This window comes from Kogia breviceps, chromosome 2, assembly GCF_026419965.1.
Source record: "Kogia breviceps isolate mKogBre1 chromosome 2, mKogBre1 haplotype 1, whole genome shotgun sequence".
NCBI lineage: Eukaryota > Metazoa > Chordata > Mammalia > Artiodactyla > Physeteridae > Kogia > Kogia breviceps.
In genome coordinates, this window is record NC_081311.1 from 136953596 (window position 1) to 136969491 (window position 15896).

A 15896-nucleotide genomic window follows, 5' to 3' on the forward strand; every position below is an offset into this window, starting at 1 on the left:
TACCTTTGATATTTCTATAAAAATAATATTAATTTCTGAAAGACATAAGACGATTATAAAGTGATAAACCTTATTAAATCATATAGTAACATGCTCATAGACATTTGGCTCCTTACACAGCTAAACTAATATGTGGACTCCCCCTGGGATACAAGGTGTGCCCATAAAGCACTATAAGACTGTCTTATGTGATCTACTGGCATTAATCGCATTACTTTAGAGCCACACACTATAACTCTCAACTTCTGCTGTCCCCAAATGAAGTTGATGGTAATTGCTAACTGTCTACTGAGGTGAGACCATAAAGTCTCAGTCATGGTTCCTTTGCAACTTCCAGTTTCAGCTTCTTTTGCAGAATCTGTTGGTAGATGCTAGTGCACAGAGGGAGTCACACCTCCCTCCCCTGGGACAGCACTGCAGGCCATTCCAGTGCATCATTATAAAGGGAAACATATTCCAACCCCACACTGTGAAGACATCCGCATAGCATTTGCCTGGGTCTTTTGTGGAAACTCTATCTTCTTGATGAATCAGTATAGTCCATCCAATGTGTGCATTCTGCCTGGGTTACTTTAATGTGCTGAAAATGAGCAAACAAACTAATCTGCCTGGTGGCTTGAAGGGGTTCAGAAACATTACCAGAGGAAGGGGGGCCCCCTGCACAGTTTCTCAGGCAGTGAGGGCCTCAGTGAATGGTACAAATACTCATAAGTAAAACTGAGTTGCAAGATTCAATGCTTTCAAAAAACCTTGAATTGGTTGCTTTTCTATGATTCATCTTATTCTCCAAAATAAAATTTGTAGTAGTAACATTTATCCCAATTATTGGAATATTACTATCAAAGTTTCTCTTTCTCTTAATGGTACTGTGAGTTTTCTGTTTCTGAAACCTATTTGTTCTTATAGAATCCATTTTCAGTTTCATTTACAGAAGACAAGTATACATACAGATATACCCTTCACTCCTTTAAAGTGAAAGGAATTGGAATTGCTTTAGGAGAAAAGGAGTGGTTTTGTTCTTATCACAGGGCCTATGGTTATTGAGAGAGTGCCACTTAGACCCTTTCCTCAAAGACACAAAGTGAGAGCACAGAGTTTCATGTTCTTAGAGCTTCAGTAGGTGATCCGAAAGTTTTTGATGTTGCTAAAGATGTAAAACACAGATGTTTTGACATAATCAAATTTTATGTCTTCTTTTATGGGAGGGAGTGGATATTTAAGGAAAGTTGGAATAGAAAAAAAATACATTTGTATAGCCCCTTCTTCAATCTGGTCTCCTATTAGTTTAGAATTATAACTGTGCTCTTTGTATAATTATGCTTAATAGAATTCTCAAGTATATAGACAATATCTTGTAATATACTAATTAAATTTACTTTCTCTTTAAATTTTGTAATAGAATGGCAAGATATAGAATTTTAAGTTCTGAGATTTTGCTAGTTTGTGAGGAGCAAGGAAAATTATAACAACAAAAGAAACCCTTAACATTACACAATCATTTTGTTTACAGAACTTAGTAAAATCTGCACAATGCTTTTTCCACATGATTACTTTTATAAAACGGGTGTTTTCTGTAAGCACTTGACATCAGAGGATATTATTAGCTCTTTCTGCTGCTTCTGGGTCTGATATTTCTCAGAATAAACCTGTCTTCATGGATCTCTGAAAATGACTGGATTGAGTCAAGCTTGTCTATTCTTTTGGATGTTCATTTATTTATTAGTTTGCATAATTACAAATGAATTATCATGCTAAAAAAAACCTAGAAGAACACAAGGCCTGAGCAAAGGAAGAGGCATTAAGAGATTCTGTCCTTAGCACCAGGCCCTTACAGAGATATGTTTAAGAAATTCATTTTTTCCAGCTTCTTTGCAAATCTCAACATCACAGAACCCAGAGTAAGATTACATCTCCTTCTAACAGCCTTTTCTTGTCCTTGTTCTTTATTCCTATCTATCCTGAGTGATCTACCCAGCATGGTCCAAGAAACAGCTTTTTAGGAGACTACTTCATTTCTAACCCCATCAGGAGGACAGGGCACATCATATACCAGCCACTAGATGGACACCAATAGGGGGAGCCAAATGCTCAATTCATTTTCCTTATCCTTGGGCAAATACCAGCGTCTTCTAGAGACATCATCCTGCTATGGCATTTGAAATTCCTCCCTTGGATCCTGCAGTTCATCATATTGCACAGTATATAGAACTGTTTGGGGAGGTTTAGGGTGCTTCGATGACGTCAGTGCTTTAGGCTGGGGTTCAGTTTGTGAGCCTTTTATCAGCAGCATTTTGTATCATTATTCTAAAAATATTCAACAAATTCCCTCCAATCATATTTTCTGTGTTTTATTTTTCTTTTAGAGGATCAAAAAAAGTTTTCCTTTTTTTCCTCAGTTCCTTTTCTTTCCTGTCTTTATTTTTTCCAGGCCTTTCATTACTAGAGAGGGGATTATTATAATGAGAAAGTGTACTATCAAGTCTGGGTACAGAAAACAGAGAAAGAAAAGCAATACTTTGTGGGGAGGAGGGAGTGTGAAAAAAAATACTGATGAGAGAATTATAGATACTTACATACAGAGCTCCTTTTTCTATATCAGAATCAGATGCAGATATGTTTATTTCCTCCTGTAAAAATAGTGGTGAGACAGACAATATCATGTCACACCTGTCACAAAATACAGGGTAAATTACTTAAATATAATGATCATAGGCTCTGTGTTTGGCACCTATGCTCAGTATTATTTCTCTTATAATTTTGAGATACATGATCAAGTATTTATCTTTTACTGTTTCATAGACCACTATACTTGAAATAAGTTTTAAAGACTTTCACTCCTTAGCAAAGCCTGTTTGAATCTCATATGCTCTGATGCATCCTTATAAAATCAACTTGATCTTCAGTCATGAGTCTTCAGCAAGTGGGTAGGTGCCCTATCCTTTACAGTGCCCTGGAACTGATAAGTGTAACTGGGAGAAAATCCAGTACAGATCAAAGGGTATGTCCTTAAATTTCATTTCATCTGATTTGTTTCTATAAATCTATAGGAGTTAATGGCTCAATTTTTATAAGCTGTAGATGTATATTTTTAGGCAAAATGAAACTATTTAAGCATCTACTTAAAGCAAATCGTTCTTTATCCTTTTTTGTAAGAACCTTGTTTCCATTTTGAGACCCTTCTAACCTCTGACATTGATTTTTATATTTCTTGAAACCTTTGCACTTGATGACCGATATTATACTGATAGAAAAGATGGTTCACTGAATCAACAATCCTAAAAGAAATAAAGAAAATTTTGTGGTTACCTGATATACTGGTGAAAAGCATATTAGGGTAAAAGACTCAGTGATATTTTTTCAAAAAAATTAATATACAATAAAAATTAAAGCACATGATTATTAATTTTTAGATTCTTTGAAGGCATTTCAGTGCAGTTCTTCAGCATACTTAGCTGAAGAACTAAGTTAGTTGAGAATAACTCTCCTTCTTTCTTGTCCTACTTTAAATGCACTTTAGGTACATCACAAGTGCACTGTTGAGCACATCACTTACTGCTTTAAGGTGTTAAAAGCATTGACTCAAAACAACTGGTTGATTGAATTCTTGTTAATCTCTATATTCATGGTATATGTTTGGAATTTTCAAACCTTGCACAGCATTTTCCCTCCAACTCCTTTTACTGGTTAAGTCCATGGGTAATCAACATGTAGAATTTAAAAATGGTAAAATTCTTAAGAAATTAGATGTTATAAAGTGTGAAGGGCCTTGTACATTTCCTGACACATAGCAGCACTCAATCAGTGGTAGCTCCTTCTAGCTATCTCCTTCAATGCTTCTCTACTCTCTACCCCCAGCAGATTACAAATGAGGATTCTAAGTGAGACTGAAATTAGCTGTGATTTACTTGCCTGATTTCTCACTTGAATTGATGACAAACTCCAGCCCATAACCCAACATTCCTGTCTGTACTTCAAACTCTTTCCATTCCCCGTTTTACTAGTAGATACATTCACCAGTGAAATTGCAACTAATTACCCTTTTATTTTTCCTGATTTTTCCTCATTGTGAAGAAAACCCAAATGAACAGAGTAATTAAGTTCTAGTCATAATTAATAATTATCCTGAAGTGCTTTGTTTGCATGGATTATCTTGGAATGCTTATACCAGAGCCAAATCTGTTTTATGGTGCTTTTTCCTTCCTCTTGGATTTTATATAATGAATTAAAATGTATTCCTCCCAGTGAGCAAGGCTGATGACCATAAAGGCTCAGAGGGACAGTGAAAGAAGGAGGCAGGTTTGTATAACAGGAACTCTTCATGACCCTATTATCAGGCAGATTGTACTGTCTCAGTCTTCCTAAAGGAAGTTGTAATGTCACATGGAACATATATTGCCAAGAAATAAGCCCAAATCAATTTCATCATAGGACATGAGTAACGTTTTCTACTATGTTATCTGTTGTCAAAAATGAGTGGCATTCCTTTTCTTGTGTTTTCAACTGGTTTCTGTTTGGTTAATAAGACCTCCATGTTGACAAATAATACTTTCTTAGGAGAGGTAATGTGCACTTTTCCTTCTTTTGGATATCTGAAACTCCTGTACTTGGGGACTCCACCACCCCATGAGGCAAAACCAGCCTCCACTAGAAGAAGCTGCAAATACCATACAATCACTCTCCTGGCCCTCCTGGTATCTAGGACCCAAGCTTGTGAACTAGATCGCACCAATCAGACACCTCCAACTCAGTCTTTGCATAAAGAAGTAATGAAATGGCATGAGAAGCAGGAACTATGCAGAATCAGTTTTGGTGATGGCTGGTGGCAGAGATAAGCTACATCAATTTTCAAGAAAGAGCCATTCTAGAAGCAATATCTTTTACATAGTATCAATGGCTTTGGCAATGAGTGTGTCCAATGTCAACAGCAAGGGTGCCTTCTCCAGAAGGTTCTGCAGCATCTTTCAGCACTGTTCCTGGCTACAAAACCTCCAAGTCTTATTCTGTGAGAATAAGTATATTTCTGGAGTCTTATTCCTGGAGATTCTGTGAAATACACTTCTGCTATGAAATGTCTCTTTAACAAAGTACCTGTCCTATTTAAATCAGTTAGACTCTGATGCTTGACACTGGGAGCTGTGACTGATAAAACAATATATAAATTACAAATCTTAACATTCTTATTTTATTGTCTAGATGAGAGGCACACAACAGGACCTTTTAGGAAAGAGTTAAGTGTGAGAAGAATTGTATAACAGTAGAGAAAATCACTGTGAACTGACTCTCCACTGGGTACCAGTTCATAAACGATGAACCTATAGATGAACGATGAACTGGATAGATGATCAGAAAGCCACTCTCTGGCCATGCCTCTATAGAAATGTCCATGTCCTAGGGGCCAGAATGACTTAGAAGAGTTATAATATGCATAGGCACCTTTTTGCTTCTCTTTGAAAAATCCCCCAAATCCACTACTTCTCTGGTTGAAAAAAATGTACATATTGAAATTTGTTTTTTCTTTCATTTCTGGGCTTAATTCTACAATGAAAAAATTCATGGCAAAATTTATTGAGATAACCACAGACAATCTACTTTCCTTCAATCTTTTTTTCTTTTTGCCTTGTTTACTGTGTATCCCAAGTTACTAGGAAAACAGCTGATGCAGAGTAAGTGTGCAATGAATATGTTAAGCAAAGATAGCAAATACTAATGTAGCACTTATGAGCCAGGTTTTCACATATGTTAACTGACTTTCTCCTCACAATAACCTTCTGAGATAGGCATTAGTTTTAGCTGCCTGCCCCCTACTTTTTTTTGACAAGAAATGAACTTATGGAAGATCTAAGTAACTTGCCTAAGAGAGTGAGCAAATGTGATCCTAACTCAGGAAGGCTGACTCCAGTGTCTGTGCCTTATTTTTTTTTATTTAGCTGATAGTCATTAAGCACTCACCATATGTCAAGCACAAAAGATTCAATGATGAGTATGATATTATTTTGCCCTCAAGAAGCTCACTTTATTAGAGAGAAACACATATAACAAATAATTGCAAGTGCAATATAGTAGATTCTATCATGGAAAATATAAATGGGGTTTGTTGGGACACAAGGAGGTTGTGATAAACTTTACTCTGGATGAAGGATGGTCAAGGAGGGGAATCTGAGGGTGGAGGATGCTTCAGCTGAGACTTAAAATAATTTTTTATAAATACAGAATTACATTCTAGGTGAAAGGAACAACTTATGCAAAGGAACAACTTATGCAAAAATAGTATATTTGTGAATATAGTGAGGCACAATTGAATCATGAAGCTGGAGGTGTAGCCAAAGGCTGGATAAGAGAAAATCTTATATGCTATAATAAAGAATTTTTACTTTATTCTAAGGCAATCAAAAACCATTGAAGAAACAAACAGGGGAATAAGATGAATAGATATGCATTTAAGAAACATTTTTTCTAGTTGTATAGGATTGATATAAATGGTGTCGAGGTTAGACTGAAAAAGATAAGTTAGGAGACTACTGAAATAGCAGATTAAATACATGAGGACTTAAATGGGTCAGAAGTTCTAGGGTAAAGAGGGCATTGACTCAAAAGATAATTAAAGATAGAATTGGAAGAGCTTATAAATCAATTGGATATTGGTGAAGAGGGATAATAATAAAAAGGTAGAATTCTTCTGTTTCTCTCTTTTGGTTTGCATTAATTAATGTCAGATATATGTTACCCCTGGTTTTCTTTTTCTTTAAATTTTTTTCATTCTTTTTGCAAGCTTTTTTTTGTAATTTCACTGCTCCTTGAGACTAAGTTTTAGCCTCTTTTATTGTACTTTTATGTTTATTTATATCCAAGTGCCTTTCTTTGTTTTAAGATGCCTTACGTCTATGTTAGATTGAAATCTTGTATACGTGTGTATGTATGTGTGTATAAAAAACATACATCTATATAAAACTTCTAAAGGTGTCCTTTACTGAAAATTGAATGTTTCCATGTATCCTGTTCTTTTTAGTTTGTCAAATAAGTATTGTTTTATATTACTAATATGTTTGATGGCTCAGTTGAGAGTACATCTTTTACATGTTCTTTTAATGAATCTTCAGCATTTTTGGATACTGGAATATGGCTCTATAAATAACACTTTGGGGAAAGTAGAGGACAAAGTTTTAGTAGTGAAAGCTGACATTACTTATTCATAAACCTCCCTCTTTGAAGTCAAATATTCCTACTTTCAAATTAAGTATTTTTATTTAAAAATTATAAGTTTTGCTCTTTATAGCTAAATATGATCAAAGCATAATTGTTTTGAGCCCAGAAAGAGCTGAAATTAATTGAATGATAGTGCTTCTCTCAGAGATTTATACAACAAACCTGCATAATTCATGCATGTGTATATATTACAAATCTTGTCTCGAGAATTTCAAACTAAGTGAGCCATTTTTATTCCATTAGATATGTATGTACATTTTTTAAAATTAATTAATTTATTTATTTGGCTGCACCAGGTCTTTGTTGCGGCGTGTAGGATCTTTTTAGCTGTGGAATGCAGGCTTTTAGTTGCAGCATGCGGGATCTAGTTCCCTGACCAGGTATCTAACCCAGGCATTGGGAGCACAGAGTCTTAACCGCTGGCCCACCAGGGAAATCCTGTACATATTTTTATATATTGCACAGATATAGAGATAGATGAATAGACAGATGATTGATATGTAGATAGGTTGGTAGATAAAACTTTTACTAAAACAGTGCTGACAATCCCTAGCAAAATGCTATAGAGATAGTTGGTGCTCAGTAGCTATTGGTTGAATAGATAAATGTATAAGTGAAGCTATATACGATCACTCACATTTAGGGATGCAGTGATTTCAAAGGAAAAAGTTACTGTCTTAATTTTTTTTCCTGAATGTTTTGCATCATCAGTCTCTTAGGATCCAACAGTCCAACTAGGACACACTCATAGCTTCAGGCAGCATTACTACTGAACCAAGTAAAATTGGAGTATTCACTTCCAAATATATTGAGTTATATGAAGAATCATGACTTACACTTACCTTGATTCTTCTTTTACCTTGATATTAAAAATAAGGATAAAGTATTGTCTTCTACTGTCATCATAAATACCTCAACTTAATTTTCTGATGTCATAGTAATCCTGCTCAACACATTTCTACTGCTATTTCTACATGATGCTTGGCAATACATCAGATTCACAAACTCAATGAATAATAACAATTCACTAAAAAAAGAACATACAGACTAGATTTTTTTTAGCACCATGAAGATCTTTTAATAAAAAGACCACCTGAAAATAAATTTTCCTATTTTTCAATGTTCTTTACCTTTTTGTATGTGTTTGTTACCTTCGTGTATTTTTTGGTTTCTTGGTACAGGTTTCTCCTCCCTCTAATGATGTCAGCTGCTCTTCACAGCATCACAGCACTGCCCATATTCTTCCATAAATGTTCTGATCACTTGCAATGTTATCAAGAGAACTCTCCTCCATATACTTTGTCAATGATTGACATGTTATTGTTATATGCATCAGCTTCAGTAACTCAACCTACCAATCATAAAATGTTCAGTGCAAAGATTGTCATCCAAAATACCAAAAAATAAAATCATAGGATTATGTGGGGAAAAAATAGAATTTTAATTTTTAAATTAGATTTTTATAAAATCATAAAATTTTCACACTCCTGGGAAAAAAGTGACTATTTGCTCATGATATTACTATTGTCTATTTGCTCATAATATTACTGTTCACTCCTTGATATTTTTTGGGGCATCTACTCTCTACCAGGAAGCTAAACATTGGAATTTGAAGATGCATGAATTCAGTTAAAGGAAAGGGTTGTATTATCAAATAATGAATGTGTAATGGATAGGTAGATAATAGAGGTGTGTACTGACCATATAGGAATACAATGAAAGAAGCAGTAATAGGGAACTCTGTATAGAAAAGTCAGGAAAGGTTTCAAATAGAAAATAATTTTTTTAATGAATTTTAGGATCATTTTTGTCAATCTCTGCAGATGAGTCAGCTGGGATTTTGATATACATTGTCTTCAATCTGGAGATCAATTGGGGTTATTGACATCTTAACAGTATTACGTCTTCTGATCCATGAACCTGGGATGTCTTTCCATAGGTTTAGGTTTTTTAAATTCTTTCAGCATTATTTGTAGTTTTCAGAGTGTAAGTTTTGCACTTTTGTTAAATTTATTCTTAAGTATTTTATTCTTTTTATTAATTAATTAATTTATTTATTTTTGGCTGTGTTGGGTCTTCGTTTCTGTGCGAGGGCTTTCTCTAGTTGTGGCAAGCGGGGGCCACTCTTCATCACTATGCGCGGGCGTCTCACTATCACGGCCTCTCTTGTTGAGGAGCACAGGCTCCAGACGCGCAGGCTCAGTAGTTGTGGCTCACGGGCCTAGTTACTCCACGACATGTGCAATCTTCCCAGACCAGGGCTCGAACCCGTGTCCTCTGCATTAGCAGGCAGATTCTCAACCACTGCATCACCAGGGAAGCCCGAAAATAATTTTTGAGCCAAGACTCAGAAGTGTATAGTGAATGAGGAAAAGCCCTAACGTGAAACTCCAATGCTAGGGACATCAAATTTTATACTGTAAAGTTTTAAAGTAAATTTTTAAAATGTAAAGAGAAAATTCAGGGCAAAAAGAAAACATGTTTGAATTCAAACATATCAAAATCTAGACAAACACAATATATCAACCACAAATTTTTATGCTCATCACTTAAAAGAAAGAACTGATTATTCTTTCAAACCTTGAATCAACTGACATTTTTGCTAACATAAATAGCACATTTTTGGTGTTGTTTCTGTCTGTTTGACAACGATGCATATAACATTAATACATCATAACCCTTCCTAGTGTTACTAAGAATAAGGTTAGTGATGGGTAAAATTGCTGAATTACTGGTATTGAGCATGAGCTGTTTTTTCCACTCTAGTGAGGCAGTAATCATCTACTCTTCTGCCAGTCTTTCATCACACTTTTTTCTACTGGGTATACTTCTAAGAGTCACAATAATAGTGAGTCACCATAAAAAGTCTGTCCTTTCCTTACTCATTATGCTAGCATGAGTTTGAATTTTTATCAGTGGAAATGTACAATGTCTTTTCCTGTAACGATAATAACAGTGGCAAGTTGGGTAGGCAGAGTGTGAACTCTTTCCTGTGCTGGAGAAATCTCCTTAGGAGACGTGTACATCCATGAGAGACTTTTGTAATATACTTGACTAATCTATGAGCTGATATCAGATTGGCGTGAGCTACGCAAATATTATAGCATTTTATGATCATGCCACATTTTCTCCTTTAGATTCCAAAATTAGACCATGTATATCATCTGTGTTTCTTTTCATGGATGAATGAGATTTAAAAAAAGAGTTTAAGTGTGATTTATTAACTTACCCAAGATTATAGCATATCTAATATAAAGGAGGGAGTGAGTACTATCCCCATTCCTGACTTTGGTTAATCCACCTGTGAACAAAACTGCATTTTTCTTCTTGTAGCCCGATCTATATTTGAATTTAATTTTTAAGTACCAATTTCATGAACTGTTTCATGTGAATTTGCATATGGTATTCTGGCTGGAATTCTTTATTACATTTTATTTGTGTAATTTGATTTCTTCCTGAGCATTATGATGAACCATCCTTTTATCTAACCCTTCACTCTATAGACACCAGCAATTGGGAAGAATGAAAGTCAGATTTAAAATCCAACTCTACTAGTTGCATAATATGAAACACAGTAAATGATGGAAACAAAATCTTGGAATATTTTAAGACAGACGTTATGTAAACTGCAGAAAACAGGGGACAGTAAAATTGATGCATTGACACTGACACACCAAACTAGTGTAGCAATTACAATTGTATTTAGTAATAGCACATAGTGCTGAAGAAGAAACTTATAATTTTAAACTAAATTTATGTATCCTTCTACTGTTTGTTATATCATCTCCCGCAAGAAAATATATTTAAAGATGATAGGCAGGTTTTTAAAAAATGTCAGCTTGGTGTTAAATACTCCATTAGTGAGTCATGGGAACAGTGGCCAACTGAAAAGTTTATGCCCCAACTAAGACAGGTGGCCACTACTTTCTTCCAGCAAGCCACTGCCATGTTGGAATAGGGCATATTGCCAGATCTTCAAAATTTTCAAACATAAGCAGAAATCTTGATTTTTTTGTAGGTTTTAATTAGTTCAAAACTTTAAAAACATTGAGTGGGTCAAATAAGCTTGTCTCTGGGCCACAGCTTGTCATCTGGGCCTCTAGGCAGAGTCGTGATTCTATAGTAATGATCATTGTGCACTTCAATAAGGATCTTGGTACTGGTCAGGTTCCCGTGTCCTTTGCTCTTTCACTTTCAGTTTCATCAGTACTTCCTATTTCTCAGTGTGTCATAAGAAAGCCATAGAATATCCCCATTATATTCCTATAGATGGAAAGACTTACCATAGTTGTAAACAGTTATTATGCAAAGAGTTGTTATTTGTGCCCATGAATTTTTTTCTATCTGTGGTCTTCAATGACAGTTATTGTTCCCTCCAGCCTAATGTTATTAATACTCTTAAATAAAACTTGATTATGCAAAACTTTTTATTATATAGAATTATGATTAGAATATAGAATTATATATAGAATTATGATTTTTTTGAACTTAAAGGAAAGAATTGTTTATTTTATATACTCCCTCTTGAAAAAGTAAAGTACACATTTTGTTCATTGTTCTAACCCCAGGTTCTAGGACATTCTCAGGCAAATAGAAGGTTGAATGAAATTCATTTATTAATGGAAATTTGCTATTTTATTCATTCATTCATTAAGTAAACTTTTTCTTAGCATAAACTATGTGTCAAGCATGTTAATAAATATCTATTGATATATGTGGATCATTAACTAGGGCTAGAAACCCATTCTGCTTAGGAAAAGATTACACTGGCCTTTAATTTAATGAGATATAATATATACTTTTTCAGCTTTATTGAGGTATAATTGAAAAAAGGTATTTAAAGTGTACATAGTGATAATTTGATAGACATACACACTATGAAAGGATTCCTCCCATCTAGTTAATCAACACACCCAATGAAATGTAATCTACATTTTAAAGTGCAAACCTACATTTTGTCTTCAATTCTCTGAAGGACTTTGGGGAGGGTATCAATTTTTTGTCTTAATTCTCCTTCCTAGATAGTGTAATAAGATCAAATAATACTGTATATCTCTAAGCAAATGTCTGACCGCCACTTGGTTAATCAGAACTTAAACCCTGTATACCAGATACCCCTGGGGGTAAGCCAGACACTACAAGTCCACTAGCAAGAAAAAAAAAAAAAAAAATCACAAGTCAGGATCTCATGAGTTAACTTTAAACTTATTCTTGGTTTAAAGCTTTAGAATTTGATCCCTTAGAACTATTCAACTCCATGTTTTTCTTTAAAAAAAAAACAACATTAGTGCTCCTATTTGATTAATAGTAATAATGCCCCTTTGCTCACTTGACTATTCTCTACTAAGACAAAAATTTTAAAATCCCATCTCAAAAACAGTATTTGTTAGTCATGTAGTTATCAAGGGTAAAGTGAAATCCCAACTTCAAAGGTGTTCAACTAGGTGTGTTCTTGGAGAGTCATCTGCCTATGTCCTTATTTTTTGATGTTAAGATTTTTAGCAGTATGCCAGCTGCTTCACCATATCAATCAGTCAATCAATCAATCATATACTTGTGTCAGATCACATTCTGTAGTAACCGCAGGGCTGGATCACCAAAATTAATAGAAGTTTCAACCCTCTAATTCATCCAGGATCACTGTGCTAACTTAACCAAAATCAAAAGTAGCGCCATGTGTGAAGATAAAGACACACTAGCATAATATGGCCTATTTATATTGGTTATATTCTTCTATTGAACTCTGGATGTGTCATCAAACCAGAAGGCCACCTTGAAGATGGGAATGTCTTTCTGTAGACTGATAATCTGGCTTATAAACAAGAAAATATATTCCTTTTTCATCAAGGGTTTTCATTTTCTTTTTGAGATTCATCTTTGTTATATTGGGTATGAGTTGCCTCATTAACATTTGTTGCTTTCTAAGGGTCGTAGGCAGAATAATGGCTCCTGAAGATATCTATGTCTTAATCCTCAGAATTCGTGAATATGTTAAGTTACATGGCAAAGAAGAATTAAGGTTGCAGATGAAATTAGAGCTGCTAAGTAGCTGACCTTTTGACAGGGAGATAATCCTGAATACTCTGGATTAGTCCAGTGTAATCACAGTGGTCCTTAAAAGTGAAAGAGGGGATCACAAGAGAAAATCAGAGAGGTGGCAGAGGGAGAAAAATTTCAACTTGATAGAGAAGGGGGGCCATGAACCAATGAAAGTGGGCAGTCTCTAGAACTGCAAGAGGCAAGAGAATGGATTCTCTCCTAGAGCCTGCAGAAAGGAATGCATGCCTTCTGACACCTGCCAACACCCAATAAGACCCATTCAGGGCTTCTGACCTACAGAACTGTAAGATATTAACTTTGTGGTAATTGTTACAACAGCCAAGTAAACTAATATACTGAGGAAACAGGTTTTTTTTCAGAAGCGTCTGTCACTGAAATTGCATTAATAAAATAAAAGTTAAAATTTTCAGAATTTTCTTAAGGCATTGTCCATTCATTCATTCATTCATTCATCCATTCATTTTCAGGAGGTAATCCGTAACAGCCAGGTCGACGTTGCAGGACACAGCCAGGAAATGGAAAGAAATGAACAAGAAACTTCCAAATCACACAAAATTGATGTTCTTGCGACAGAAATGGTAACTATTTAGAAAAACAACACTTTCCACACAGTTTGCAGAACTGTGTGGAAATTCTGACCTGTTATAAACAGCTGCTTTTATTGTCCTTTTATATATTTAATATCAATACACATCAGTGTCTCTTTCCCTACTTTGGGGTTGATATTCTTTTTTTTTTTTTTTTTTTTTTTTTATTTTTATTTTTATTTTTATTTTTTTTATTTTATTTTTTTTTAACAACTTTATTGGAGTATAATTGTTTTACAATAGTGTGTTAGTTTTCCCTCTACAACAAACTAAATCAGTTATACATACACACATGCTCCCACATCTCCTGGGGTTGATATTCTTTGAAAAATAAAATGAGCACCCTAAAAATATAAGTGTACTTTAGGTGTCAATTCATATTTGTTCTGTTATAGAATGAACCCATGCATTAAAATAAATGACCAAAGTGTAATCAATGTGCGCTGAAGTCTTGGATGAAAATCACAGTGCAATGAAGAATATGTGTGCAATACTGACATAATTGACTTCTTGAAAACAATTATTTATTTAAAATTATCTTTAAACACAGGTCTCTCATCTTGAAAAACACACTGAGGAAATAAATCAATCTTCTCCACTCCATCAATATGTTCAAGAAACAGGTAAAAATCTGGTATTATTTCACCCCAATATATCTTTTTCCTATTGATGTTTCTGTGTTTGAATGGAGGACTTCCAAAGCACAAACCTTCCCACTAAATAAATTTAGTAACTATGACTTATGATCCCAAAGGGGACAGAGTAGTATTTCTATATATAATTAGGTTCTGCCTGTGGTATGAGATGCAATAAGCTTCTAAAATAGTTCATTGCCCTTCAACCCTATGATGTATTCATCCAAAACGCCTAGAAGGTGATAAGCCAGCCACCTCTGAATTGCATTTGCTCAGGGATCCAGAATAAAACTTGATGTTATCAAGCTCCCTGGGAACAGAAAAGTTATCTAGATTGTATTACTTTTAATAACAAATTTAAGCACGTTTAAGTCTAATTCTCCAACCCACAAATATGAGATTAGAATACAGGCAAGCCTGTGCAAGTTTGCATAAGATGGGTACAGGGTGCCTTGCCTATAAAAGCAGAATGAGAAGTTTTCCTGTCCCCAAATGCTAAAAGGGTAGATTTGAGCCAACTGTGACCCAAACATTATTTGACTATGTCTGAATTTGGTTTTATTTTAGTTTTGCTTAAAGAAGTAGATCTTCCTTTTCTGTTCTTCTACTGTTCTTTTCTTGTTTAATAACTTTTATTATTCTTTTTGAGCATAACAGCAAAACATGCTTGTAGAAAATTTGGAAAATACATACAATTAAAATAAACAGCACTTTCATTACTTACGACTTTCCATCCAGAGATAATCACCACCATTTTTCCTCCTATATTTCTTGACATATACTAACTTACATAATGAAATACTGCCATATGTATACATTTATATCCTGAATATTTTTACTTAACTTACATTATGAGGAGTTTTCCATAGAATTATAATGTCTTCTCAAACACCATGTTTATTAATTACATAATATCCCTGGTGTTGTTTTCTGTTTGTAGTCATAGATACACCTGAGGATGAAGAGATTCCAAAGGTTTCAACTAAGTTTTTAAAAGAACAATTTGAAAAGTCTGCCCAGGAAAAGGTCCTTTATTCTGACAAAGAGATGACCCCGACCAAGCAGATTAAGGTAAGAGAATTTCTCTGCACAGAGACATATTAAGTGTAAAACCAGATGTAAATACATAACATTTTCAAATTATTGAATGTTTGAGGTGGTTTTTCAACAACCACAAAAAATATCCAGAGCCAGTGCTTATTCTGTTCCATAAGAATAATATTATTCTATATGAGAAAAGCAGAAGAAAGAAAACTTTTCTCACTAGATAAAATTAGGGAACAAAAATTATGTATGCACTAAAGTTTAATAACTAACATTAAAGTAATAAAGCCCATGTTAAAATGTCAGCTACTTACTCTGTTCTGTTTAAAATTCCAAGGAAAACAAAACAACCCTCAAAAGTCCTTTA

At 34.5% G+C, this 15896-nt stretch overlaps 1 protein-coding gene across 3 annotated transcripts in view; it reads left to right on the forward strand.

Moving 5' to 3' along the window:
* XIRP2 (xin actin binding repeat containing 2) overlaps nt 1-15896 on the forward strand; it is a 70791-nt gene that overhangs the window by 36343 nt on the left and 18552 nt on the right. For all 3 annotated transcript variants that reach the window (XM_067026234.1, XM_059053941.2, XM_067026235.1), the window contains 3 exons: nt 13731-13841; nt 14401-14473; nt 15426-15556. In XM_067026234.1, the coding sequence (XP_066882335.1) occupies nt 13731-13841; nt 14401-14473; nt 15426-15556 (315 nt within the window). The remainder of the gene's footprint in view (nt 1-13730; nt 13842-14400; nt 14474-15425; nt 15557-15896) is intronic.